Source organism: Neopsephotus bourkii, unplaced genomic scaffold, assembly GCF_033783945.1.
Source record: "Neopsephotus bourkii isolate Nb327-2 ecotype Australia unplaced genomic scaffold, CSIRO-AGI_Nbou_v1 NB_1415, whole genome shotgun sequence".
NCBI classification, from domain to species: domain Eukaryota; kingdom Metazoa; phylum Chordata; class Aves; order Psittaciformes; family Psittacidae; genus Neopsephotus; species Neopsephotus bourkii.
The window spans coordinates 38436-64356 of NW_026901892.1; the positions used below are offsets into that span (position 1 = coordinate 38436).

Sequence of the window (25921 nt, forward strand, 5' to 3'; positions counted from 1 at the left end):
AGGTTTAACATACTTTCTCATCTCTGGTAGCATTGTCACAGACCTCTAGCTGACTGACAGGCAAGCTGAGGGGAGAATTCAGTGAGCTTGTGCTGCATCTTCTTTGTATCCTTTTGCCATAAAAATATGTGAAATGGAGCTTGAGTGATAGGTTAAAATATTAATAGTTTAAAAATAAGATGTGTTGGAAGGGAGCTGTGTTTTTTACTTGCCTATCAATCCCTGGAGAACAATAAGGCCAGGGATTCGGAGAGAAGACTAAACATAAAGAAACCTCTACACAAACCCATGCTAGTAGGACTAACAAGTTATAAGGCTGTTATAGTTGAAACCAATATTAATGATCTTGCCCCAAATTTTTGCCTCTTTATATGCCATTGCAGGGCAGAGTAAAAGCTGTTCAGCAGCCTAGGCTTTACCCCAATCCGCTTAGCAAGCAACAAAGCCACCAGGCAAATGTAGCATACATTAGCATGTGTAACCTGGGCCCTAAATCCTATTTTGAATGATGCTTATGTTGAATGCTTATGTTGAGCTGCATCGTGGAGAGAAGGGGCTGTCCCACTGCTGCTCTGTGAGGGTGGAGTTGGGCTGAGAGATGGTGGTGAGCAAGAAGGTCCAGGTCCGGACCCTGCTTTATGGGTTTCTCCTACCAAAGCTCTCCTGGTCCTTGTGAAGAAGCAGAACATGTGTGGCAGTGCCATGGGCTGCATTCTGAGCACTGATGCTCCTTTTGGGGCTGTTGACAACTGAGACCAAGTTTCCTTCTGAGGACTGTGACACCAGGCTGAGCCCATTAATTTGGTACAATGGGGAGCTGTAGCTTGAGAGCAGCCAGAGGGGATGAGCTGTGTTGAATCACGAAGATGTAGCTCTGTTTCTGCAGCCTTAGCTGAAGGAGAAAAAACTATTTACACAGCAATGGCAAAAAGCATCCATTAATTCTGAAAGGTGATAGGGTGCAGCCCACAGCATGACCCCTGGGGTCTTCCTTGAATGAGAGATTTGAATCACAGAAATAGAATATCCAGAACTGGAAGGAACCCACAAGGATCTTGGAGTGTAACTCCTGTTGGACTATCAAAAGCTTTGTTGAAATCCCAAAATACCCCATACCCATTGCCTTCTCTTCGTTGCTGTAAAGGGAAATTAAGTCAGTACAGCATGAAGAACATTTCTGTGGAAATGAGATTCTGCAGTGTGAATTCTTTCAAAATCAGTTACATTTATCCTAAGCTGTCAGCCCATCAATCCATGTGCTGTAATGTTTCCAGAGCAGCACATCTTTTGTGTGTAGCCATGAATCCTGGTTTAAGCTCAAAACTTAGTTCAGGCATGACTCAAAATGGAGAGGAGCACTGGCTGTATGTAAAATTGCTTCTTATGCTCCTTTAAATACCCAGGGCTGGGAGTTGTTCTGGCAAACACCTATTCCTGGACTTCTGCCAGAAGTGTCCCTGACCATCTCTATCAATGTGTGCTTTGGGTCTGACCTATTGATCCTGTGTTTGTCACTTGGAGGCACCTTTGAGCTGATTTGCAGGGGATTTGAGCTCCCCATCCCCCAGCTTCAGTCCTAATTCTGGGTGCTCCTGAAAATCACCCTCCAAGCCTGTCCGAACTACACACCCAGAGGCAGATGATCTTTCTTGAAAAGCTGCCTGAGTGAGGCCTTTCCCACAGATGCCTTGCCCATGAGCAGAATGGCAAGAACTGAAGCTGAGGAGCTCCTGACCACCTTGCCGAGGCCCCAGGGCGAGCTCACCCGCCTCCTTCCCCACTCTTACTAGCGCTGTGCTTCCATCACATTGTACAAGCCCTCAGGAGCCATCCCCCTCCCCTCACTCAGCTCTAAGGAAGACAGTAGTCAAGTTTGAGAGCCAGCATTAAATTAAGTCTTGGAGTTTGTCTGGAGCATGCTTTGGTCTCTGAATGGAGGCCCCAGTTGTCATCCCAAGGAGTGGTCCTTGGATAACAAGCCCATATGTATGTGCCTGACAGCCCTGTGAGGAACACATCAGTGATCACAAGGAGGTTGTTGTTCAGCCCAGACTACTTATCTGTTGGAATCATTTCTAAGCATCCTAATGAATGCCTTGGGAACACGATTTCATACAAGCCTGGGATAAGGTGAGAGATCTGACACTGAGGCTGTTCAAACTGGAAATTACCAAACTACAACCCCCTAAAAATTAGTTTGCATCAAGATTTAAGTAATTTCTTATACAAGGACTGGCCAGAGCTTGTGGCATTCCAAAGTGGCAGCACCTGCTTGGGGTGATCCTGGCTGGTGAGTGCTCTTGGTGTCACAGCATGGGCAGCTGCACCATCCCTGATGCTGTTCAAGAGGAGGGTGTGTTGGTTCATCAGTTATTTTGTGCTGATGATCTGCAGGGGCTCCTCAGGACAAATAGATACTGCAAAGTGTTCCAGAATCCATCTGCACCCCTGTGATTAAAAGAAAACCAGTAGTAAGTGGGGAAAAAGAACTCCTTTCCAAAGCCAGACCACATGGGTAATGCAAGCGTGATACAGACACCCTCCCACAGGCTGCAGCTTCTACAAGAAGAACAAGTAGCTGCTGAGCACCAGCATGTCTGTACCAGAGGGAGATGGTTCAAGCGCTGACACAGATTTGGCTGACAAATGTGGTGCTGGCACACTGTCACCTTTGAAGCAGCAAATACGCTGTTGCAAAATCTCTCTGTGGTGCTGTGTGGGTCCCTGTGTGCTGTTGAGTTCACCCCGTGAAGCACTGCAGTTCCTGCGCAAGGGCTGGATGAGATGGTAAGTCCCAGAGGGAAAGGTTGAGTCCCCTGCCTCCTTTCAAACATCTGGCTCATGTGATGCTTGTCATACTCTTTCACAGCCCTAAAAAAAAAAAACAAACACCAAGCAGAATGCAAACTGCAGTGAATGTTTTCAGTGAGTGCTGTCCAAAACAACAAGTATTTTTAAAGTTTATTGCAGTTAAAATGGCAGTTCTGCAATTCCAGGTGACCTGGCAGTGTCCATGGGGCAGAGGTCTTTGGTGATGCTGGCATAGACCCATTCAGAGCAAAGGGCTGGGCAATAGATTCCTAAATTAATCTGTTTTGTTGTAGTCCCCCCAGTGTTCTTAAACCCACATAAACAATGAGATTTTTCCTTACAGTTCCAGGAGCAGACGTTTTGTCCTGACCCGCAGCTCCCTGCCTGCCCTGACAGAAGACATAAGATGTCTGGTCTGCTTTCCACCTCTCAGGTTCTCGTCCACAGTTTTATGTGCCAGGTGGGACCCACATCCCACATCTATTACTGCCTGCAGCAGACAGTGTGATGCAGTGCTTTGAGAGAAACACTGTGTTTCCCTCCTGGGGCTTGTCCAGCCCCCAAAGTAGGTGGAAGAAGGCTCAGTGAGCAGTGATGCAGTAAAGTATCCTTTGGTTACGTCCTTCCCACAATCCCATCTGCAGATAAAACTGCATCTCAGAGTGGTTACTCTAAGGTGGTGTTCCATCTGGGAAATCTCATGCACCAGGACATGCTCTGCATCTGCTCCAGCATGGATGGCTGGTGGTGCCATGGGGGCCCCTGCCCCTGCTGCCTTTTGGGGCATCTTTGCTGCTCTAACTCCCCTCCCAGGACCATAAGATGATTAAGGGATTGGAGCAGCTGTCACATAAAAATAGGCTGAGGGAGATGGGACTGCTTTGCTTGGAAAAATGAAGGCTCGGATGGGTTCTTATCCATGTCTGGTGGGGGGTGAAGAAGGCAGAGGCAGATGCTCCTCATTGGTGCCCATTGAAAGACCAAGCACCAAAGTGAAGCTGAAATACAGAGATTTGAGTTAAACTTCAGAAAAGCATCTTCTGTGAGTGTGGTCAAGCACTGGCACAGGTTGGCCAGAGAAGTTCAGACATTTCCATCCTTGGAGATACTCAAAACTCAACTAGATGAGGTCCCACACTCTAGTTGACCCTGCTTTGCGCAGCATTTCCAAAGGTCCCTTCCCACCTTAACTATTCTGTAAGTCTTTGATCTGTGTGTCTCAGTGATGAGACCAGCATCTGGGGCAAAGAACCACCCACACAGTGACACTGTCATCATTAAAGGTTTGGTTTTATTTCTGGTTTAAATACAAATTAGTCATTCTCTGTAATTACATTATATATAGATTCATAGAGACATTATAGGAAATAATTTTTTGCCTTTTCTGCAGAAATCTGTAAATAAAAAAGAAAATCAAACAAACAGAACCAAAAGGTGGCACCTTCTGTCTGTGGGTCTGTCTGTCCCTCTGCTGCTCCTCCTGTCCCTGCCCTCCATGGTGCTTCTCAACAGACCAGGAAAGGCTCTGGGCTGGGGTCACATCTCACCAACGTTCTCTACAGCCACAGTCAGGGAGGGGCAGGAGCATGTGGAGCTGGAAAGAAGAAACACCAGCAGAATATGCTAATATCTCATATCTCATTTTATTGAAGTCCTGGGGACTTCAGATGGCAAAGGGCAGTGGTCCCTACAGCCTGGGCAAAGCAAACGGTGTGGTTTCCAAAGTGCAGCTCCAGAAATCTGCTAGTCTCTGTGCTGCTGACAGGGCAGGACAGGTGGCCTCTTGGTGTGGTTTAAATAGCAATCAGAGGGTGGGATGTGCAGTAAGTCTCCCTCTGCCATGGGTGCTCTGTAAATCTGTGTGGTTGCAGTGAGCTGCTGTGTGGGTGCTGTTGCAGTGTGATGCCAGGAGTGGCACAGGCCTGGCAGTGCCTTGGCCGTCAAGGGATGGCAGAGAGGTTGCATGGTTTCTCAGAAAGCTGTGCTGGCCATGCTAGCTGGGGCAAAGATCTGTGGAAGGCTGTCCAGAGTCTCCTCCAACCCCTGGTGAGCTGATTTGCCATCTTCCCCTGCAAGAACACGCTGTGATCAGTGAAGTGAGTTCCAGAAGCTCTGTTCTATTCCCATACCCAGACACCTTCCTTGGCCTTTGTCATGGTTTAAACAAAGTCAGCCATAAATTACGCAGTTGCTCTCTCACTCCCCCCCTTTTTGCCCTCCCCCTGCTCCCAGAGGGATGGGAAGGAGAATCAAAAGAATGCAACTCCCATGGGTTGAGATAAGAACAGTTTAGTAACTAAGGTATAACACAAATCACTACTGCTACCACCAATAAAAATAATGATAAGAGAAATAACAAGGGAAGAGAATACCCTCACCACCTGCTGACAAGTAACTCACCCCACCCCACCTGACCGAGCACCGACCAATACCTTGTCCAACCCCACAGTCCCTAGCCTTTCCGGGTAACTCTCAGTTACATCCTGGGCATGACATGCTGTGGTATGGAATACCTCTTTGGCTAGTTTGGGTCAGGTGTCCTGTCTCTGCTTCCTCCCGGTTTCCCCTCCTCCCTCGCAGAGCAGGAGGCTCAGAAAGTCCTTGGCCAGACCAAACATTTTGACAAGTAACTGAAAACATCGGTGCTATTAGCACCATTCCCAGGCCGAAAGTCAAAAACACAGCGCTGCACCAGCTACCAAGAAGGAGAAAAATGACTGCTACTGCTGAACCCAGGACAGCCTTTCCAGGGAAACATGGCTAATGACTGGCAGTGCTGAGACTGCATGATATGACCACAGAGTGAAGACCTTTCTTGTACTCCTTAGCACACCCTTGGGCAAGTCTCAGTTGGGATCTGGATCAAAAAGCCCCCAGAGCTCCTGCTGTGGATCACAGTATGTTAGAGATTGGAAGGGACCTCAAAAGATCATCTAGTCCAATCCCCCTGCCGGAGCAGGAACACCTAGATAAGGTTACACAGGAATGTGTCCAGGTGGGCTTTGAATGTCTCCAAAGAAGGAGATTCCACAACCTCCCTGGGCAGCCTGTTCCAGTGTTCCGTCACCCTCACTGAGAAGAAGTTTCTTCTCAGGTTTAAGTGGAACCTCTTGTGTTCCAATTTATACCCATTTCCCCTTGTCCTTTCATTGTTTGCCACTGAGAAGAGCCTGGCTCCATCCTCGTGACACTCCCCCTTTATATATTTATATACACTAATAAGGTCACCCCTCAATCTCCTCTTCTCCAAACTATAGAGACCCAGCTCCCTCAGCCTCTCCTCATAAGGGAGATGCTCCACTCCCTTAATCATCTTAGTTGCCCTGCGCTGGACTCTCTCCAGCAGGTCCCTGTCCTTCTTAAACTGAGGGGCCCAGAACTGGACACAATATTCCAGATGAGGTCTCACCAGGGCTGAGTAGAGGGGAAGGAGAACCTCTCTTGACCTACTAACCACCCCCCTTCTAATACACCCCAGGATGCCATTGGCCTTCTTGGCCACAAGGGCACAGTGTTGGCTCACGGTCACCCTGTCGTCCACCAGGACCCCCAGGTCCCTCTCCTCTACACTGCTCTCTAACAGGTCGTTCCCCAATCTATACTGGAACCTGGGGTTGTTCCTGCCCAGATGCAGGACTCTACACTTTCCCTTGTTATATTTCATCAAGTTATTCCCCGCCCAACCCTCCAGCCTGTCCAGGTCTCTCTGGATGGCAGCACAGCCTTCTGGCGTGTCGGCCACTCCTCCCAGCTTAGTGTCATCAGCAAACTTGCTGATAGTACACTCAATTCCCTCATCTAAATCGTTGATGAATATATTAAATAATACTGGTCCCAGTACCGACCCTTGAGGCACTCCACTAGATACAGGCCTCCAACTAGACTCCGCCCCATAGACTACAACTCTCTGGCTTCTCTCCTTCAGCCAGTTCACAGTCCACCTCACTACCCTATCATCCAGACCACACTTCCTCAATTTAGCCGCAAGGATGCTGTGGGAGACCGTGTCAAACGCTTTGCTGAAGTCAAGGTAGACCACATCCACCGCTCTGCCATCATCCATCCACCGTGTTATTTCCTCATAAAAGGCTACGAGATTGGTCAAGCAGGACTTCCCCTTGGTGAAGCCATGTTGACTGCCCCTCATAACCCTCTTATCCTTGATATGCCTTAAGATGGCACCAAGGATAAGGTGTTCCATCACTTTCCCAGGAATGGAGGTGAGGCTAACCGGTCTATAGTTACCTGGGTCCTCCTTCTTGCCCTTTTTGAAGACAGGAGTGACATTTGCTTTCCTCCAGTCCTCAGGCACCTCTCCCGTTTCCCAAGACTTGGTAAAGATGATGGAGAGCGGTCTAGCAATGACCTCAGCCAGTTCCCTCAGCACCCGCAGGTGCATACCATCTGGACCCATGGATTTATGGATGTCCAGATTGCTCAACTGGTCTTTAACCCATTCCTCATCGACTAAGGCAAACTGCTTCATTGACCTATCTTCATCAGAGGTCTCAGCGGTACAGGGCTCTTCAGGACTGCCTCCGGCAGAGTAGACAGAGACAAAGAAGGCGTTCAGTAACTCTGCCATCTCTGTTGCACATCATGTTCTTTAGCTGCCTCCCCACACAGGGCGGGGATCAGGGATCACCCACGTTTGGCCTGCAGGAGAACAGGGGCTCTGGAGCAAAGGGGCCAGGGCTCAGGGCTCTGCCACCTCCAGCATCTCAGCTGTGCACATCTCCATACATGTTGTAGGCCTCTTCTAATACCTAAAAGGGGCCGACAAGAAATCTGGAGAGGAGCTTTTGACAAGGGCCTGTAGGGACAGGACAAGGGGAAATGGCTTTAACCTGCCAGAGGGGAGACTGAGATGAGGTCTTAGGAAGAAGTTCTTCCCTGTGATGGTGGTGAGGCCCTGGCACAGGTTGCCTAGAAAAGCTGTGGCTGCCCCATCCCTGTCAGTTTTCAAGGCCAGGTTAGAGGGGGCTTGGAGCAACCTGATCTAGTGGAAGGTGGCCCTGCCTGTGGAAGGTGGCCCTGCCTGTGGCAGGGGTTTGGAACTGGATGAGCTTTAAGGCCTCTTCTGACCCAAACCATTCTAGGATTCTATGATTCACTGTCACAGGTATCCCAAGGGCTTCTCCAGGACCCCAGGCACACACAGGGTTGCATCCATACATGCTACAAGCTGGCTGTAGTCAGCACTCCCACCTGCAGCAGCCATCCTCTCAAAGATGTGGTGACATGGACAATATGCTGGGGCTAGAGACATAAGGCTTCTACATGTGCCAGGGTGCCATGGGGATGGGCTTTATGAACAACCAAGACATACAGACTCAAAACGTGGTATGCGTGACAGGCTCTAAGGTGGAGACATTCATGAGCAAGGCGGCAGGAACAGGGACAGGGGATGAGGAGGGTTCATGTGTCCCAACCTGTGCATCATCTGGTGTGATCTGGAGGCCTAGAAACCCACTCAGATGGTTCTCTCAGTGCCATCTAGCAAATAATAAATGACAACCAGGCTAAGTGCTCTGTGGCCACAGGAGCCTGGCCCTTGCTGCCTTCTGCTAGTTTGCTGTTGCCCAGCAGAGCTTGGGGCATGATGATTGTCCTGGGTTCAGCTATAACGGTTATTTTTCTCCTTAGTAGCTGGTGCAGTGCTATGTTTTGGCTTTAGTCTGAGAACAATGCTGATAGCTCACCAATCTTTTAGTTGTTGCTAAGTAATGCTTACCCTGATCAAGGACTTTTCAGTCTTTCATGCTCTGCCAGTGTGGACAGGTACAAGAAGCCGGGAAGAAGCAGAGACAGGACACCTGACCCAAGGAAGCCAAAGGGGTATTCCATACCACAGCATGTCACACCCAGTATATAAACTAGGGGGAGTCACCTGGAAGGCCCAGATTGCTGCTCAGGTCAGTGAGCAATTGTATTGTGCATCACTTGTGTTTATTCTTGTTTTTTCCCTTCCCTTTTTAGTTTTATATTCTTTCCCCTTGTTATTTCCCTTATCATTATTATTGGTGGTAGCATTAGTGGTTTTGTGTTATACCTTAGTTACTGGCCTGTTCTTATCTCAACCTGTGGCATTTACATTCTTTCGATTCTCCTCCCCAACCCTTCGGGAGTGGGGGGGGGGGGGGGGGGGGGAGGAAGAAGTGGGGGAGTGAGAGAGTGGCTGCATGGTTCTGAGTTACCAGCTGGGCTTAAACTATGACAGTCCTTTGTGGCACCCAATGTGGGGCACAAAGGGTTGAGATAATGACAGATCTGACCAGAGTGTGGGTAATCATATTTGTGATAAGCATTCATTGTTTCATATTTATAGTCACTTATCACAATGTTAATTTATTTGCTCTTGGAGTTTGTTGTGCTTGGTCTCAGACTATCAGCATGTCATACCTTACTTATAGCCAGTATTTGCTGTTTTAGTGTTTATTGGCTTTGGGGCCTGAGCTGAGGTTCTCGTTTCACTGTACTTGATGGTAATGACTTGTAATACAATAGACTCATTGATCATGAAACTGATCTTGTATGTGTTAAGATCATCTAGTTCCAACCCCCTGCCATGGGCAGGGACACCTCCCACTAAACCATGTCACCCAAGGCTCTGTCCAATCTGCCCTTGAACACCTCCAGGGATGGAACATTCACAACTTCCTTGGGCAACCCATTCCAGTGCCTCACCACCCTTACAGTAAATAACTTCTTCCTTATATCCAATCTAAATTTCCCCTGTTTAAGTTTTAACCCATTACCCCTTGTCCTATCACTACAGTCTCTAATGAAGAGCCCCTCCCCAGCATCCTTTCCAGAGAAGTATGGGGGAAGGAATTGTGGCAAGATATTTGCGCATTCATCCAACAAGCTTGAGTCACAGTGTTCCATGTAGATGCCCACTGTGGAGCTGACACCCTAGAACAATGGTATAATTCTGTTGTAGATGGACAAGCAAAAATCTCCCAAGTTGTGGTGGAAGACCCTTATTGCAAACAACAGACTGGTCTGGTCAAATGGGCACATGAGAAATGCAGACATCTTGGAGAGAAAGCCACAGGTAGGCCCAGGACCACGGAATTCTTATAAATTCAGATATCATTAAAATGGTGATAGCTCAGTGCCCCATCTGCCAACTTACACAGCAAAGGATTGTACTACATATAGTACGGAGGCAATTGAATCAGGGAAAATTACCAGGACAAATCTGGCAAACGGATTATATAGGTCCTCTGCCAGCCCATCAGGGTTGTCAATATGTGTGTACAGCCATGGACAAATACTCTGGATATTTAATAACACATCCATGTAGACGAGCAACCCAGGATAGTAAAATTAAAACACTGGAATTGATTATTTTATACTATGGCAGTCCTTTGCAAATTCAGAGTGACAATGATTATCACTTAAAAAAAACAGAAGGTACAACAATTTGCTGATATGAACAACATCAAATTGATATTTCATATACCATATTATCCAGAAGTTGCCAGATAAATTGAACAGATGAATGGCTTGCTTAGGGAACAGTTGAAGAAACTAGGGGGAGGCAAATTAAATGCATGGAGAGACCATTTGCCTGAATCACTACAGATATTGCACAACAGACCCATTTGGGAAATGGAAACCCCTTTAATGAGGATGACTACTCTTAATTTGAAAATAAAACCATTAACAGTGGCAGAGACCCTCACATACTGGGAAATAAAGGAGGGAGCTTTAGCACTTTATCGAGTGAGTCCAGATGCTGCAGGTTTAGATTTGTATACTTTACAAATGCATAGATTGAACACCCGAGGCATTTGTGTCATTGATACTAGTACTGGAGTATATATTCCATCAGGTTACTTTGATTTGATAGCCCCAAGGTCCACTTTGGCTATCAAAGGTTTTCAAATACTTGGGGGCATAAATGATTCCGATTATCAAGGGAAGATCAAGGTGATTTTGTTGAATAGCAGAGATCAAGATATCTTAATCCAGCCATGAGACAATGTTGCCCAAATGTCAATTTTGCCTGTGTTGAAAACACAAGTGAGAAGGGGAGAAGCCCCACAGATAACTACAGATCAAGGGAACTGTGGATTTGGATCCACTGAGCAACTGAATAGTGGAGCTAAAGTTTGAGTTCACACATGCCACCTGAGCCAGCTGAAATTATTGCCACTGTAAAAGACAATGCAGTATTAGTGATTAAATCCAGATAAGAAAAATGGGAATATGTCCTTGAGAATAAATGTTATTTGAGAGAATATTATTATGTTTTAGTTTTGTGTTTTACAGAAATTACAGATCCTAGCCATCCTCATATGTCTTATGGCCCCTTTGGGCAATGCCATTACCCCAGGAAGATATCTGAAAAAGACTGACATCTCGCTTGTGCGCTGGAGATGGAAGAGCAGCACCAGATCTTGCAGACAAGATAATTGCACCTCTAATGTGAATGAACCTTTGTAGCAAGTTCAACATTTCCTCAGGAGTACATTGGTGGAAAACCAGTTTGTCAGAAAAATGCTACTAATAATTGTCTGTACAACATCAAATGGATTAAGATGTAGTAACTATGGCTAATGCTAGTGTTGTTGCTATCGCATGTTGTAACCTTTCTAGTTCTTATATTCACTGTGCTGATAGTACTGAAAATGTATACCATCTGAGTAGTAGTATTTGGGACTATATAACTATAGCATCCCTCAGTGTGCATAATAATTGTTACATGGAATTGCTGTCTATGCTACCAGTTATGAGACACTGTGTCACGTGTCTCTGTCCTGATTGGGAATCAAAGGACCGAATGCATGTAATGGATGGGAACCTAGCTGAGAGTTGATTCACTCTTGTCCTGGGTTCAGCAGTAGCAGTCATTTTTCTCCTTCTTGGTAGCTGGTGCAGTGCTGTGTTTTGACTTTTGGCCTGGGAACAGAGCTGATAACAATGATGTTTTGGTTTGTCCAAGGACTTTCTGAGCCTCATGCTCTGCCAGGGAGCAGAGAAGCCGGGAGGAAGCAGAGACAGGACACCTGACCCAAACTGACCAAAGAGGTATTCCATACCACAGCACGTCATGCCTAAGATGTAACGGAGAGTTACCCGGAAGGGCTAGGACTGCGGGGTTGGAGAAGGTATCGGTTGATGCTTGGTCAGGCTGGGGGGGGGGGGGCGAGTTATCTGTCAGATGGTGGTGAGGTGTTGTATTCTCTTCCCTTGTTATTTTCTTTATCATTATTATTATTGGTGGTAGCAGTAGTGGTTTGTGTTATACCTTAGTTACTAAACTGTTCTTATCTCAACCCGTGGGAGTTGCATTCGTTTTGATTCTCCTCTCCGTCCCTCCAGGAGTAGGGGAAGGGCAAGAAGGGGGGGGAGTGAGTGAATGAGCTGTCTGGCTGGGTTTGAACCACGACACCTCTCATGACTGAGAGACATAACAAAGGATGGTTTTTGCCACAGTATATTCGGCAGAGTATATATGTTTATGTTCATCATGACTGTTTGTCTGAAAGAGACAGGAAAACAGAGGTGTACAGCTGTTCTATGACCTTCATACTTGGCTGCACTAGGGCGCCTGGCCAATGCTCTCAGAGTGGACAAGGTGAGATCATGAGAAACTGCATGGCCCCACGAGTAAACAGTTAGAGATCTGGCACATAGCCAGTTATTTTGATAAGGGTATAAAAGAAGGACCCTCTTGTGGTCCCCCACTCACTCTTTAATAGCCCCATATAGCCAGTGCAAAAGTCTAACGGAGAGTGGAGACTAACAGTAGACTATCGGGGCCTGAATGAAGTCACACCACCATTGAGTGCTGCCGTACCGGACATGCTAGAACTTCAATATGAACTGGAGACAAAGGCAGCCAAGTAGTATGCCACAATTGATATTGCCAATACATTTTTCTCAATTCCTTTGGCAGCAGAGTGCAGGCCACAGTTAGCTTTTACTTGGAGGGGTGTCCAGTACACTTGGAACCGACTGCCCCAGAGGTGGAAACAGACCTACCGTCTGCCATGGACTGATCCAGACTGCACTGGAACAGAGGCAAGCTCCAGAACACCTGCAATACATTGATGACATTACTGTGTGGGGCAAAACAGAATCACAGAATCACAGAATGGTTAAGGTTGGAAAGGACCTTAAAGATCATCAGCGGAAGAAGTTTCTGAGAAAGGGAGGAAAATAATCCTAATCCTGCTGAAAGCCGGCTTTGCTATAAAACGGAGTAAGGTCAAGGGACCTGCACAAAAGATTCAATTTCTAGGAATAAAATGGCAAGACTGACGTTGCCAGATCCCCACAGATGTGATCAACAAGATAACAGCAATCTCTCCACCAACTAATAAGAAACACAAGCTTTCTTACGTGTTGTGGGGGCCTGGAGAATGCACATACCAAATTACAGTTTGATTGTAAACCCTCTCTATCATGTGACCCAGAAGAAGAATGATTCTATATGGGGCCCTGAACAACAACAAGCTTTTGAACGAGAGATAGTTCATGCAGTACCCCTTGGATCAGTCCGGACAGGGCCAGATGTGAAAAACGTACTCTACACCACAGCTGGGGAGAATGGTCCTACCTGGAGCCTCTGGCAGAAAGCTCCAGGGGAGACTTGAGGTTGACCCTGTGGCTTTTGGAGACAGGGATACAGAGGATCCCAGGCAAGCTATATTCCCACTGAAAAAGAGATACTGGAAGCCTATGAAGGGGTTTGAGCTGCTTCAGAAGTGATTGGCACTGAAGCACAGCTCCTCCTGGCACCGAAGCACAGCTCCTCCTTTCACCCCGGTTGCCCATGCTGAGCTGGATGTTCAAAGACAGGGTCTCCTGTACACATTATGCAACTGAAGTTACATGGAGTAAGTGGGCTGCACCAATTACACAATGAGCTTGAATAGGAAATCCTAGTTGTCCAGGAAATCTAGAAGTCATCATGGATTTGCCAGAGGGCAAAGATTTTGGAATGTCACCAGAGGAGAAGGTGATGCGTGCTGCAGAGGCCCCACCATATAATAAACTCTCAGAAAGTGAAAAACAATATGCCTTGTTTACTGATAGGTCCTGCCCTATTGTGGGAAAGCATTGGAGATGGAAGGCAGCTGTATGGATTCCCTGAGGACAAGTGGCAGGAACTGATTGAGAAGAGGGTGAACTGAGTCAGTTTGCCGAGGTGAAAGCCATCCAGCTGGCCTTGGACATTGGTGAATGAGAAAAATGGCCAGTACTTGGTCTCTCTACTGACTCATGGGTGGTGGCAAATGCTCTGTGGGGGTGGTTGCAGCAATGGAGGCAGAGCAATTGGCAACACAGAGGTGAACCCATCTGGGCTGCTGCCTGGGTGCAGAACCTGGTGGTGAAGGTATGCTATGTACCTAGGTGTTGGGCCACTGAGGAACACCAGAACAACCAACAGGTGGATATAGCTGTTAAGACTGAAGTGGCTCAGATGGACTTAGATTGGTAACATAAGGGCCAATTATTTTTGGCCCTGTGGACACATGACACTTCAGGCCATCAGGGCAGAGATGCAAAATATAGGTGCGCTCGTGATTGAGGGGTGGATTTAACAATGGACACTTGCCCAGGTTATTCACAACCGTGAAACATGTGCTGCACTTAAGCAAGCCAAGCAGACTTCTTCTACCAATACAGTCCCTAATGAAGAGTCCCTCCCCAGCATCCCTATAGGCCCCCTTCAGATACTGGAAGGCTGCTATGAGGTCTCCACGCTTCTCCAGGCTGAACAGCCCCAAAGTTCTCAGCCTGCCATCATATGGGAGGTGCTCCAACACCCTGATCATCCTGATGGCCCTCCTCTGGAATTGTTCCAACAGTTCCATGTCCTTTTTATGTTGAGGACACCAGAACTACACACAATACTCCAGGTGAGGTCTCATAAGAGCAGAGTAGATGGGCAGGATCACCTCCTTCGACCTGCTGGTCACGCTCCTTTTGATGCAGCTCAGGATATGGTTGGCTTTCTGGGCTACAAGCACACACTGCTGGCTCATGTTAAGTTTCTCATTGACCAACACCTCCAAGTCCTTCTCTGCAGGGCTACTCTGGATCTCTTCTCTGCCCAACCTGTAGCTGTGCCTGGGATTGCACAGGTGTAGGACCTTGCCCTTCGCATGGCTAAATTTCATGAGGTTGGCAACTACCCACCTCACAAGCGTGTCAAGGTCCCTCTGGATGGCATTCCTTCCCTCCAGCATATCAACCAAACCACACAGCTTGGTGTCATCAGCAAATTTGCTGAGGGCGCACTCAATCACACTGTCCATGTCACTGACAAAGATGTTAAACAAGACGGGTCCCAAAACCGATCCCTGAGGGACACCACTTGTTACTGGTCTCCAGCTGAACATTGAGCCATTGACCACAACTCTTTGCATGTGGCCATCCAGCCAGTTCTTTATCCACCTAGTGGTCCACCTATCAAATTGATGCCTCTCCAAATTAGATATAAGGATGTCGTGTGGGACAGTGTCAAATGCTTTGCACAAGTCCAGGTAGATGATGTCAGCTGCTCTACCTCTGTCCGTCAGTTATGTAGCCCCATCATAGAAGGCCACCAAATTGGTCAGGCAGGATTTCCCCTTAGTGAAGCCATGCTGGCTGTCACCAACTACCTTGTTTTTCAAGTGCCTTAGCATGCCTTCCAGGAGAATCTGCTCCAAGATTTTGCCAGGCACAGAGGTGAGACTAACTGGTCTGTAGTTCCCTGGGTCATCCATTTTCCTCTTCTTGAAAATGGGGGTTATATTTCCCTTTTTTCAGTCATCGGGAACTTCACCTGACTGCCACGATTTTTAAAATATGATGGACAGTTGCTTAGCAACTTCATTTGCCAGCTCCTTCAGGACCCGCAGATGGATTTCATCAGGTCCCATGGACTTGTGCACATTCAGGTTCTTAAGATGGTCTTGAACCAGATCCTCTCCTACAGTGGGCCTAAGGTCTTCATTCTCACAGTCCCTGCATCTGCCTTCCAAGACTTGGGTGGTATGGTCAGAGCATTTGCCAGTGAAGACTGAGGCAAAGAAGTCATTAAAAACCTCAGCTTTCTCCAAATCCTGTGTTGCTAGTTCTCCTGATAGCTTCCTCAGCAGCTCCTTATCCATCCAAGGAGGTCTCCTGGCCCTCCTGCTGCACTTCCTTATAGTCTGGATGCAACACCCCTTAGCTTGTATGTGGTGATCCTGGAATATCAACCAACAGTCTTGGGCCCCACTGCCCTATAGGGGCCATGGAACCTTACTAAACAGGTTCCTGAAGAGGCCAAAGTCTGCTCTCTTTAAGTCCAGGGCAGTGAGCTTGCTGCATGCTCTTCTCACTGTCCTGAGGATCTCGAACTCGACCATCTCATGATTGCTACAACCAAGACTGCCCTGGAGCATCACATTTCCAACCAGCCCTTCCTGTTGGTGAGCATGAGGTCAAGCATGGCACCTGTCCTTGTCAGCTCCTCTATTACTTGCAGGAGGAAGTTGTCTTCCACACAGTCGAGGACCCTCCTGGATTGCTTGTGCAGGGCCGTACCGTCCCTCCAACAGATATCAGGGTGGTTGAAGTCCCCCATGAGATCAGGGGCCTGTGAACATGAGGCTGTTCCTATCTGTCTATAGAGTGCTTAAATTATTATTATTATTAGTGGTAGTAGTAGTAGTAATTTGTGTGGTACCTTAATTACTGGACTGTTCTTTTCTCAACCCCTGGGAGTTACATTCTTTTGATTTACCTCCCCATCCCATTGGGAGTGGATGAAGAAGAGTGGTTGCATGATTCTGACTTACTAGCTGGGCTTAAACTATGACAAATTGCCAGAGTGTGTGGCATAGGTAGATGCCCAGGACCCCCTTCACCCACAGGCACTGCTCACACCAGGAGATGCTACTCAGAATAACATGGGTGGAGAGGGAGCCAGGAGGAGGAGCAGGACACTCACCGTACAGCATCAGGCTCTACTTGGCTGCCCCCCCACAGGCTCCTTGTCGGTTTGACACAGGTAAACCAACTGCTTCATGCTCTCCTTGGCCTGCAGAAGGGACAAGGGGATGAGTTTGGCTTTGAGCAGGGACATGGCCCAGAGGGGAAGGGAGCCCAGGGCACTGCAGCCCCATGGTGCAGGAATATCCCTGGTTTTGTCCCTTCCCTCCCCACTTCCCTTCCTGCCCTTTCCCTGCCTGCTTCTCTAGCATATCTGGGGCAACCCCAGCTCCCCTATCCAGGAAGCTGGTGTATCTGGAGTTACCAGCCACATGCAATTCCTCTTGCTCCAGAGGATGCACCTCAGCTGCCTTCTCCCCACATCGCTCTCACTTTCAGGCAGCCTAGCGCTGCACACCCCGCCACGCACGTCTGCACCTCCTCCAGCTGTTCCAGGTAGCATATGGGGGCCTGGGGTAGAATGTGGGGGTCAGTGCCAGCACCCTGCAGAGCTGCGGGGCAGCACCCACATCCCACCTCATCCCTGGCTATCCTGGCACGTACCCATTGTCAGAAGAGGGGGCTCTCCGTCAGGCTGCAGAGCTGGGCCAACACGATGATCACCACCTTGCTGTTGCCCTCCACAAGGAGCAGGCTCAGTGCTTTCAGTCCCTCCTTCTTGAGGTGGCCCTCAGGCATGTGCTTCAGGGCACACGATACCATGTCCTGGTCATCCGAGTTGAGGTTCTGCACCAGAAGTGCTGCAAGGAACTGTGGGCTGAGCTGGGGTGCATGGAGCCTGGCTGCACTGCCCCTCTGCCACAGGGAACCCAGCCCTGGCACCCTGCAACCGTGCCAGGCAGAGGTGTCCCCACACAGGCTGCCAGTGCATGGGGGCACCCAAGCCAAGGTGCTGGGGATCTACAGCAAGGACCCAGGGTGCTCGGGAAGGAAGCAGGGGAGTGGGCTGTGCACCAGATCAGAACTTGCACACCCCAAGGATGGCTGAGCCTCTGGGGGATTCCCCAGGACAGCCATGGTGGTACTGCAGTGTGATCCCCTATGGCGATGCTCCAGCACCCCATAGAATCATAGAATCACAGAATAGTTTGGGTTGGAAAGGACCTTCAAAGGTCATCTAGTCCAACTCCCCTGCAATTAGCAGGGACATCTTCAACATCTTCATGCCAGGGCCTAGGGAGTGTAGGAGGGCACCCACCTTCCTCTGCCAGCTCCATCATGTAGGTGTCAAGCACCAGGGCACCAAGCGACTCAAAGTGGCCCCAGTACTGGAAGATGATGACCTGCTCGCCCTGGGTGCTGCTGGGCTGTCGGGGCAGCTGCCAATTCAGCACATCCTCCACCAGTTTCACACAAACTGTGGGAAAGGACTGGGGTCAGGGTGTGCAACAGCCATGGCCACCCCTCTGTGGGGCTCCTGGCACCCATAGGCCCTCATGCATGGTCACTGTGTGGGGCTGGTAACTCCCCAAACACCCCTGTGCTCACTGGCATCAGTCAGGCCAGGGTGCTGCTCACTGATGGGTGCTGTGTACTGTGTGCTGAGCATCTGCAGGAACCACTCCACAGGGCAGGAGTAAATGTTGGGGGCTTCCACACAGCAGTCCCAGAGGGGCAGCACGCCCTCCTTCCGTGTCAAGAACTGCACCACTTTGGGGACAGGTGCTGTCAAACCCCCCTGGGCCACTGCAGTGGGCAGGGGACTCCTGCCCTGTGGCTGGTACAGCCCCTCACTGCTCAGTGTGTCCATGACAGTGGACACCGCACCATACACAGCCGCCAGTGTGGTCCCCTTGGCCAGGTGGCTTTACCTTCAGCAGCAGAGGCAGCTGCTTCTGCTTGCTCCTCTGTGAGCTGGCACACAGTCTCCAGAACCTGGGCCTCCCACAGCAGCCTGTCCAGGGCATACATCTCCTGGCACCGCAGGGGACTGAAAGTGCCCAGTTTCTGCAAGGCATAGCCAAAACAGGGACCTCAGGGACAGAGCTCACTGCACACACCACATGCTGCGGCAAGATACCCCTTGAGGGGGGACCCACAGACCACCCTAGTGCTTCCATCCCCAGGACATCTCCTGCCCCTATCCTCACCAGCAGCAGGTGGTTGCTGTTGAGGTGAAGCACCAGGGCCTTATCCTGGAACTCATTGCCAGTGCTCAGGGGGTCGGTGCTGGCCTCAGAGCCACTGCACATGCTGGTGTCATCTGCACTGGTCTCACGAGTGCTGGGGACCCTGCTGCCACACCGTGGTCTTCCAGCCCTCTTGCGAGCCAGGGAGAGATAGAGACAGCAGATCAGCACAGGAAACCTGGACCTGGACATACCCCAGGGGAATTCTGTAGGACCTACAGTATCACAGCAGGAGGGCTGGGCAAAGGAGCAGGTCCCAGGGGCATAGGGTGTGGGAGCTGCCTCCCAGCACATCAATGGAGAGATGCAGGGTGGCACTGTGCCACCAGAATCATAGAATCACAGACTGGTTTGGGTTGGAAATGACCTAAAATCATCTAGTTCCAACCCCCTGCCATGGCCAGGGACACCTTCCACTAGACCAGGTTGCTCCATGCCCTGTCCAACCCGGCCTTGAACAGATATGGAGCATTCACAACTTCCTTGGGCAGCCTGTTCCAGCCCACCACTCTCACAGTAAATAATTACTTCCTTATATCTAACCCAAATCTCCTCTATGTTTGAACCCACTGCCCCTTGTCCTGTCACTCCAGGATCCTTATAGGCCCCCTTCAGATACTGGAAGACTGCTCTGAGGTCTCCATGCAGCTTCTCTTCAGGCTGAACAGCCCCAAATGTTCTCAGACTGTCTTTATATGGGAGGTGCTCTAGAAGGGCCAGATCCTGTTGCTTCTCAACCTGGACCTGCCCTGAACTGTGATGGGCTGGTCTAAATGTGCTTGGGCAGCCTGGCAGATCTGGGTATCCCTCATCCCAACTGCCCCCAGGCCACATCCTGCCCTGTGCCGCATCCCATAACCCTGCTGTGCAACTCTCGTCTTGGAGAGGCTCCTCCTCAGAGCCCTCAGAGTTCCCCATGTCTGAGGTGTTGAGGAAGCTACTCTCCAGCGCATGTTCCACCATCAGGCTGATGGTGGAGGCCTGGCTGAGGAAGACGCCTTGCTTCTGCTGCAGAGGAAGGCATGTCAGGGTCAGCCCTGTCAGCCAAGACAGCTCTGCCACCTGCATCCCCAGGCATCACCATCAGGAATCACAGAATCCCAGACTGGTTTGGGTTGGAAGAGACCTTAAAGGTCATCTAGTTCCAATCCCCTGCCACGAGCAGGAACACCTTCCACTAGACCAGGTTGCTCCAAGCCCTGTCCAACCTGGCCTTGAACAGTGCCAGGGTTGGGGCAGCTACAGCTTCTCTGGGCAACCACCCGCACAGGGAAGAATTTCTTCCTAAAATCTCATCTCAATCTCCCCTCTGTCAGTTTAAAGCCATTCCCCCTTGTCTTGTGAGACAAAGGGGCACAAAATCACAAAATAGAATATAGAAACCTTTATAATTAGTTTTAAGTAATTTTAAGTTTGATGGCTTTGTAACAGTAGCAATGGAAAATGACTGAGGTGCATGATACATAGAGAAAAAAAATAGAGTACAGCAAGAGAACATACTGAGAATTCTCACAAGATAAATTGTTATAGTTGGCCTAGTTTTAAGAAAAACAGTCTAGAAGAACAGGACACAGGGATAAGGAGCATCTGGGAACCGCAGGTGTCCAGGATGGGCTACAGTTAAACTAACTGATAAGTAGGAGGATAGGAGGATTATTATGTCTCTGGTGCTAATGAACCAATTAAACTGGTATGAGCATCTACTGCGCATGCTTCAAAGGCTGCCAGAAGTGATGGAGATTGTTGGAAGAAGTAAATGACACTCAGAGACCACCACCACAATTCTGTAAGCATGCAGGGAACTCTCTGGAAAATGATGTAATCCATACGTAGCCTCATGAATATGTGTGTATGCCCAGGGACTATATAAGGATGGCTTGTATAGCAATACGGGGACACAAGTTAGGAGGAGTTATCCCCCGTGTCTCCCGGCGCCGCAATAAAGAATACCTGCTTGTCAGCTTGAAAACTTTGTTGGCAAGTTTGTTCCTGGAGTTTTCTCCAAATCACCTGCCCCTACAGGCCCTTGTTAAAAGCCCCTCTCCAGTTTTCTGATTGTAAAATGGCCCTGTCCCCATTATCCCTTGGCACTAACATCAGAGGTGGCTCCACTGCCCTTGTCCCCAGGCACTGCCAGCTCTGTCCCCATCATCCCCAGACACTGCCAGCCAGGACAACCCCTTTCCCCCTTGCTCAGGGCACTGTGGGGAGCCCCTCAGCAGCAGCATCTCCTCCAGGTGCTTGAGATCCTGTCCAAGGGGCTGCAGCTCTGGAAACTGCCCCTGACAGTCATCCAGGGCTGGGCCCAGAAGGCCAATGGCCTCCTCCAGGTCTGAATCCACCACCTTCCCCCAGGGCACCTTGGGGACTCTGGTGGGCAGCAGCATGGTGGGGACCATGCTCTCCTCCATGTCAATTTGGCGACCCAGGTGGGACCCTCTCTGCTCGGCTGCAGGACCCGCTGAGGACAGGGCTCCCTAGGGCCCTCGGGAGTTTTTCCCGGAGGGACCCCTCAACTCATTCGGATCACTGCCGGAGCAGACAAGGACCATCTCATAAAAGGTATTCTTTTTTTTGTATAGTCTGTAAGGTGCAGGGGGCACCTCGGTTTGGTAAATTGGTTTGGTAAATTGGTTTGGTAAATTGGCTTGGTAAGCGTACGCATGGTTTGGAAGCCTTCCGTAAATCGAGATAAGAAATCTCGTAGGTAAAGGCGTATACCCGGCTGCTAGCGTCCGTTCGGTATACACCCACAAGAAGCAGGGGGCTTCTTGTGGTTTGGGTCCTGCAAGACGCAGGGGGTGTCTTGCAGAAAAAGGTTTTGGATTTTACTGGTATACACCCAAAGGAAGCAGGGGGCTTCTTGTGGTTTGGGTCTTGCAAGATGCAGGGGGTGTCTTGCAGAAAAAGGTTTTGGATTTTACTTGTATTTGATTTATTTTGTGGCTTGTTATATTAAGGATTTTGGTCTTGTGGTTTTGGTATCAGTGACAGACTGTTATAATTAAGCAGGGGGTATCATCTTGTGATTTAGGTCCTACAAGACACAGGGGGGTGTCTTGTGGAAATGGTTTTGGGTCCAGTGTGCTATCAACAGCCCATAAGGGATTTGATTCAGTGATGCTGTCAGCGGGGGTCCCTGAATAGGTTAGTAGAATCACCCTCCGATACAGTGGGCTGTTCAGTATGGTTCCCACAGTGGGACGCAGACAGGCTGGTCGGACACAAGGGTCTCATCCTTCCTGGGACACTGACAGGCTGGTCAACTATAAAGGGTTCAAGGAAACCCCCCTATTAATGTTACAATATGGTCTGAGCTATAAGGGTTAGGAAGTATTGCTTTTGATTCTACTGGTATTCGCTTATTTTGTGGCTTGTTACAGTAATGATTTTGGTCTTGCGATTCTGGTACTGGTGACAGGATGTTATAACTATGTTATTAACTGTTGTTTGTTTGGTTGAATTTAAGTCTCTGTCTTTGTCTCAAGTGTTGTAACTGTGTGGAGTATGTCTGGGGATCCCATCTCTGTGTGTGTGTGTGAATGTGAGATTGATAATGGAAAACCAGCAGAGTGAAGAGATCTTGAAAAAGAATCCTTTTGGGTGCATTTTGGCACACTGGAAAAAACTTGGAGGGTCTCCTGGGGGCTTGGTAAATAAGAAAATATTGGTAAAATATTGTAACCAATGGTGGCACTTTGTATACTTTGGAAGATCAGGGAAAATGGCCTAAAAATGGAACTCTGAACTATAATACATTGTTACAATTGATGTTGTTTTAAGGGGGCAAGGAAAATGGGATGAAGTAATGTATGCAGGTACGTTTTTCACTTTAAGAAATCACACAGAGTGATAGACTGAATGCAAAATTAATATAGCTCCACCAGATTCCTTAATTTTGGCTTTGGAAAAGGACAGGGAAAAACTGAAAGTTACGCTGGAGATGCTCAGCCTCTGATATTGGGGAAAGATGTTTAAAGTTAAAAAACAGTAATCAGGAAGATAGGGTGGAAAATCACGTACCACAGGTACCTCCGAGAGGAACACCCTCTGCCTCTGTCCTATCTGATATTGATAAGGAGGAAGAGATTTCTGTCACTGGCAACCAGTGGCACATCCACATTCAGAGTTAAGAAGGGGTTAAACCAGAAGTGCCGTTGCAGGGCAGGCATCTGCAGGCCCTGCAGAGCAGGGGGAGCTGCTGTGAGAAAAAGAAAAAAAAAAAAAGGAAAACCAAGGGGGAAAGGAGGGGAGCTCGAGCAGCTCCAGTGTTTGAGCGTGGGAGGAGGGATGTCTGCAGGAGGTGGGGGAGTGGGCTCTTCTCTTCTGTGGGACCGGACCGGTGTGCATGCTATGGGGGGTTTTGGACGCTGGAAGTGAGACTGCCTGGGGAGGGCAGTGCCATGGAGTGGCTCCGGTGACTGAACTGGAACTAAACTGACGGGGACCTGGGGAATCTACCCTAGCAGATCCACTGGTTACATTAAGACTATGAACTAGGGGAAATAAAGTGGAATTTTAGTGGATACAGGAGTAACTTATTTGGTGTTAAATAAGAGAGAAAAGAATTCGTTACAGATGTGGGAGCTACTGGCCACCAAGGAAAAGAGGAAAAAAAAAGAAAAAAAAAAAAGGCATTCTTTTTGGAACCTTTAAAGTACAAATTGGGAAAACAAATCGGAATGCATAAATTTTTATGCATGCCAAATTCTCTAAAATCTTTGTTAGGGCGAGAAGCAACATTTAAAGAAGGCAAAATGGACTTCAGAGTTAAAAACAATTAATTGCAGTTTTGAGTTTAATTCAACAGAAAAGCAAAAAGGAGGACCTCCCTGAAATAGAAGAAATCCTTAATCAGGTGTATGTGGGAGTATGGGCACCTGAAGTTCCAGGTAAGGCGAAAAATGCTTTGCCTGTTATAGTGGAAATAAAAAGGGGGGGCCTACCCAATTAGAATAAAACAGTATCCCTTAAAATTAGAAGATCAAAGGGAATAAAAAAATTGATAAATTTTAAAATATAGATTATTAATTGAATAATAATCAAAAATGGTTTGCCGTCCTGGATTTAAAAGACACTTTCTTTTGCTTACCACTGGCCAAAGAAAGCCACAATTATTGGCTTTTAAATGGGAAAATCCTGACAGAGGAAGGGAAACTCAATTAACTTGGATAGTTTACATAAAGGGTTAAAAAAAAACAAACAGTCCAGCAATTTTTGGAAATCAGCTAGCATGAGAACTAGAATCATGGAAGCCACCTACTCAAACGGGACTCTGTTACAATATGTGGATGACCTGTTAATTGCTACAGAAACAAAGGAAGAATGTATCAAGTGGACAGTGGAATTGTTAAATTTTCTGGGACTGAATGGTTATCGGGTATCCAGACAAAAGGCGCAACTAACCCAAACCCAAGTTTCCTACCTAGGATATGAAATAACAGGAGGACAGAGAGAACTTGGAACTGCTAGAAAAGAAGCCATTTGCCAGACTCCAAGACCAGCGACCGTCAAGGAGCTCCGGACATCCCTGGGAATGACTGGATGGTGCAGATTTTGGATCCATGATTATGGTGTTCTGGTAAGACCCCTATATGAACTGTTGAAAGGAAACTCTCCCTCTTTAGAATGGACTGATACAGCAGAAGGGGTTTTTAGAAATTTAAAAACAGAGCTAATGAGAACTGCAGCTCTGTGACTCCTGGATGTGACTAAATCCTTTTGGCTATATTCCTGTGAAGAGCAAGGAATAGCTTTGGGGGTCCTTGCTCAAAAACTAGGACCCTACAGAAGGGCAGTGGCCTATTTTTCAAAACAGCTGGATGAAGCGAGCAAAGGATGGCCCAGATGCCTAAAAGCTATGGCAGCAGTTATCACAAATATTAAAGAGGCTTGCAAATTTACTTTGGGACAAAAGATTACTGTACTAGTGTCCCATGTGGTATCAGTAGTCCTGGAGCAGAAAGGAGGTTATCTCCTTCACGTTTTTTTAAATACCAGGCCACTATTGTAGAACAGGATAATACAGAAATTGCGGTCACTAACGTTGTGAATTCAGCATCCTTTTGCAGGAACAATCGACAGAACCACTAACAAAAGACTGCTTGACCACCATAGAGACTGTATATTCGAGCCGACCAGACTTGAAAGAAAGACCTCTGGAAGATGCTGATTCTTGGTTTACTGATGGTAGTAGCTTCATGAAAAATGGTAAATGAAAGGCAGGATATGCCATTACCACCACTTCACAGGGAAAAAAAAAAAAAAAATAAAAAAAAAAATCTAAACCTTCACCTGGTAACACCTCTGCCCAGAAGTCAAAAATAATAGCATTAATAAGAGCCCTGGAACTGGCTAAAGATAAAAGGATAAATATTAGGACTGATTCTAAATATGCATTTGGTGTGGTCCATGTCCATGGTGCTATCTGGAAAGAATGTGGACCTTTGAACACACAAGGGAAACAGGTTAACCATGCTACAGATATTCTACAATTACTGGAAGCTGTTCAGCTACCTGAAGAAGTAGCTGTTATGTACTGTAAAGGGCATCAACAAGGTGGCTCTGATCAAGAAATTGGAAATAATTTGGCCAATTTTGAAGCCAAACGAGCAGCTGAACAATTTCAAATCATGTCCTTAATCCCTGACGGCAAACTACCAATTGAAAAATCTAAACCTAGATATTCAAAAGAGGATAGAAAATTGATTGAGAATCTAAAGGGACAGGAAAATAGAGGGTTGGGCTCAAATACCTGGTGGGCGAATTGTAATCCCCTATAACCAGCTCTGGATGTTAGCTCAGGAAGAACATAATAAAACTCATTGGGGTAGCAATTCTTTATATAAATATTTAGACAAACAAATTGTAGGAAGGAATCTATACACCACGGTTCAATTAGTGACAAAACAATGTCAGCTATGTCTTAAGAATAATCCTAAAACTGAAAACAGAAATCAAATTGGGACAATTGGGAGAGGAAGTTATCCAGGACAACAGTGGCAAATAGACTTTTCTGAGTTACCAAGAAAAGGGGG

The 25921-nt window shown here is 47.9% G+C and overlaps 1 protein-coding gene across 1 annotated transcript; it reads right to left on the reverse strand.

Annotated features, from left to right (window-relative positions):
* Positions 1-2274: 2274 nt before the first annotated feature.
* LOC133220096 (rho family-interacting cell polarization regulator 1-like) lies at positions 2275-19194 on the reverse strand. The gene is made up of 5 exons (XM_061367944.1): positions 18567-19194; positions 18244-18405; positions 17954-18112; positions 16754-17495; positions 2275-2448 (listed from the first exon to the last, which is right to left on the reverse strand). Exons 1-4 carry the CDS (start codon positions 18664-18666, stop codon positions 17305-17307), a joined length of 612 nt encoding a protein of 203 aa, XP_061223928.1. The 5' UTR covers positions 18667-19194; the 3' UTR covers positions 2275-2448; positions 16754-17304.
* Positions 19195-25921: the final 6727 nt, after the last annotated feature.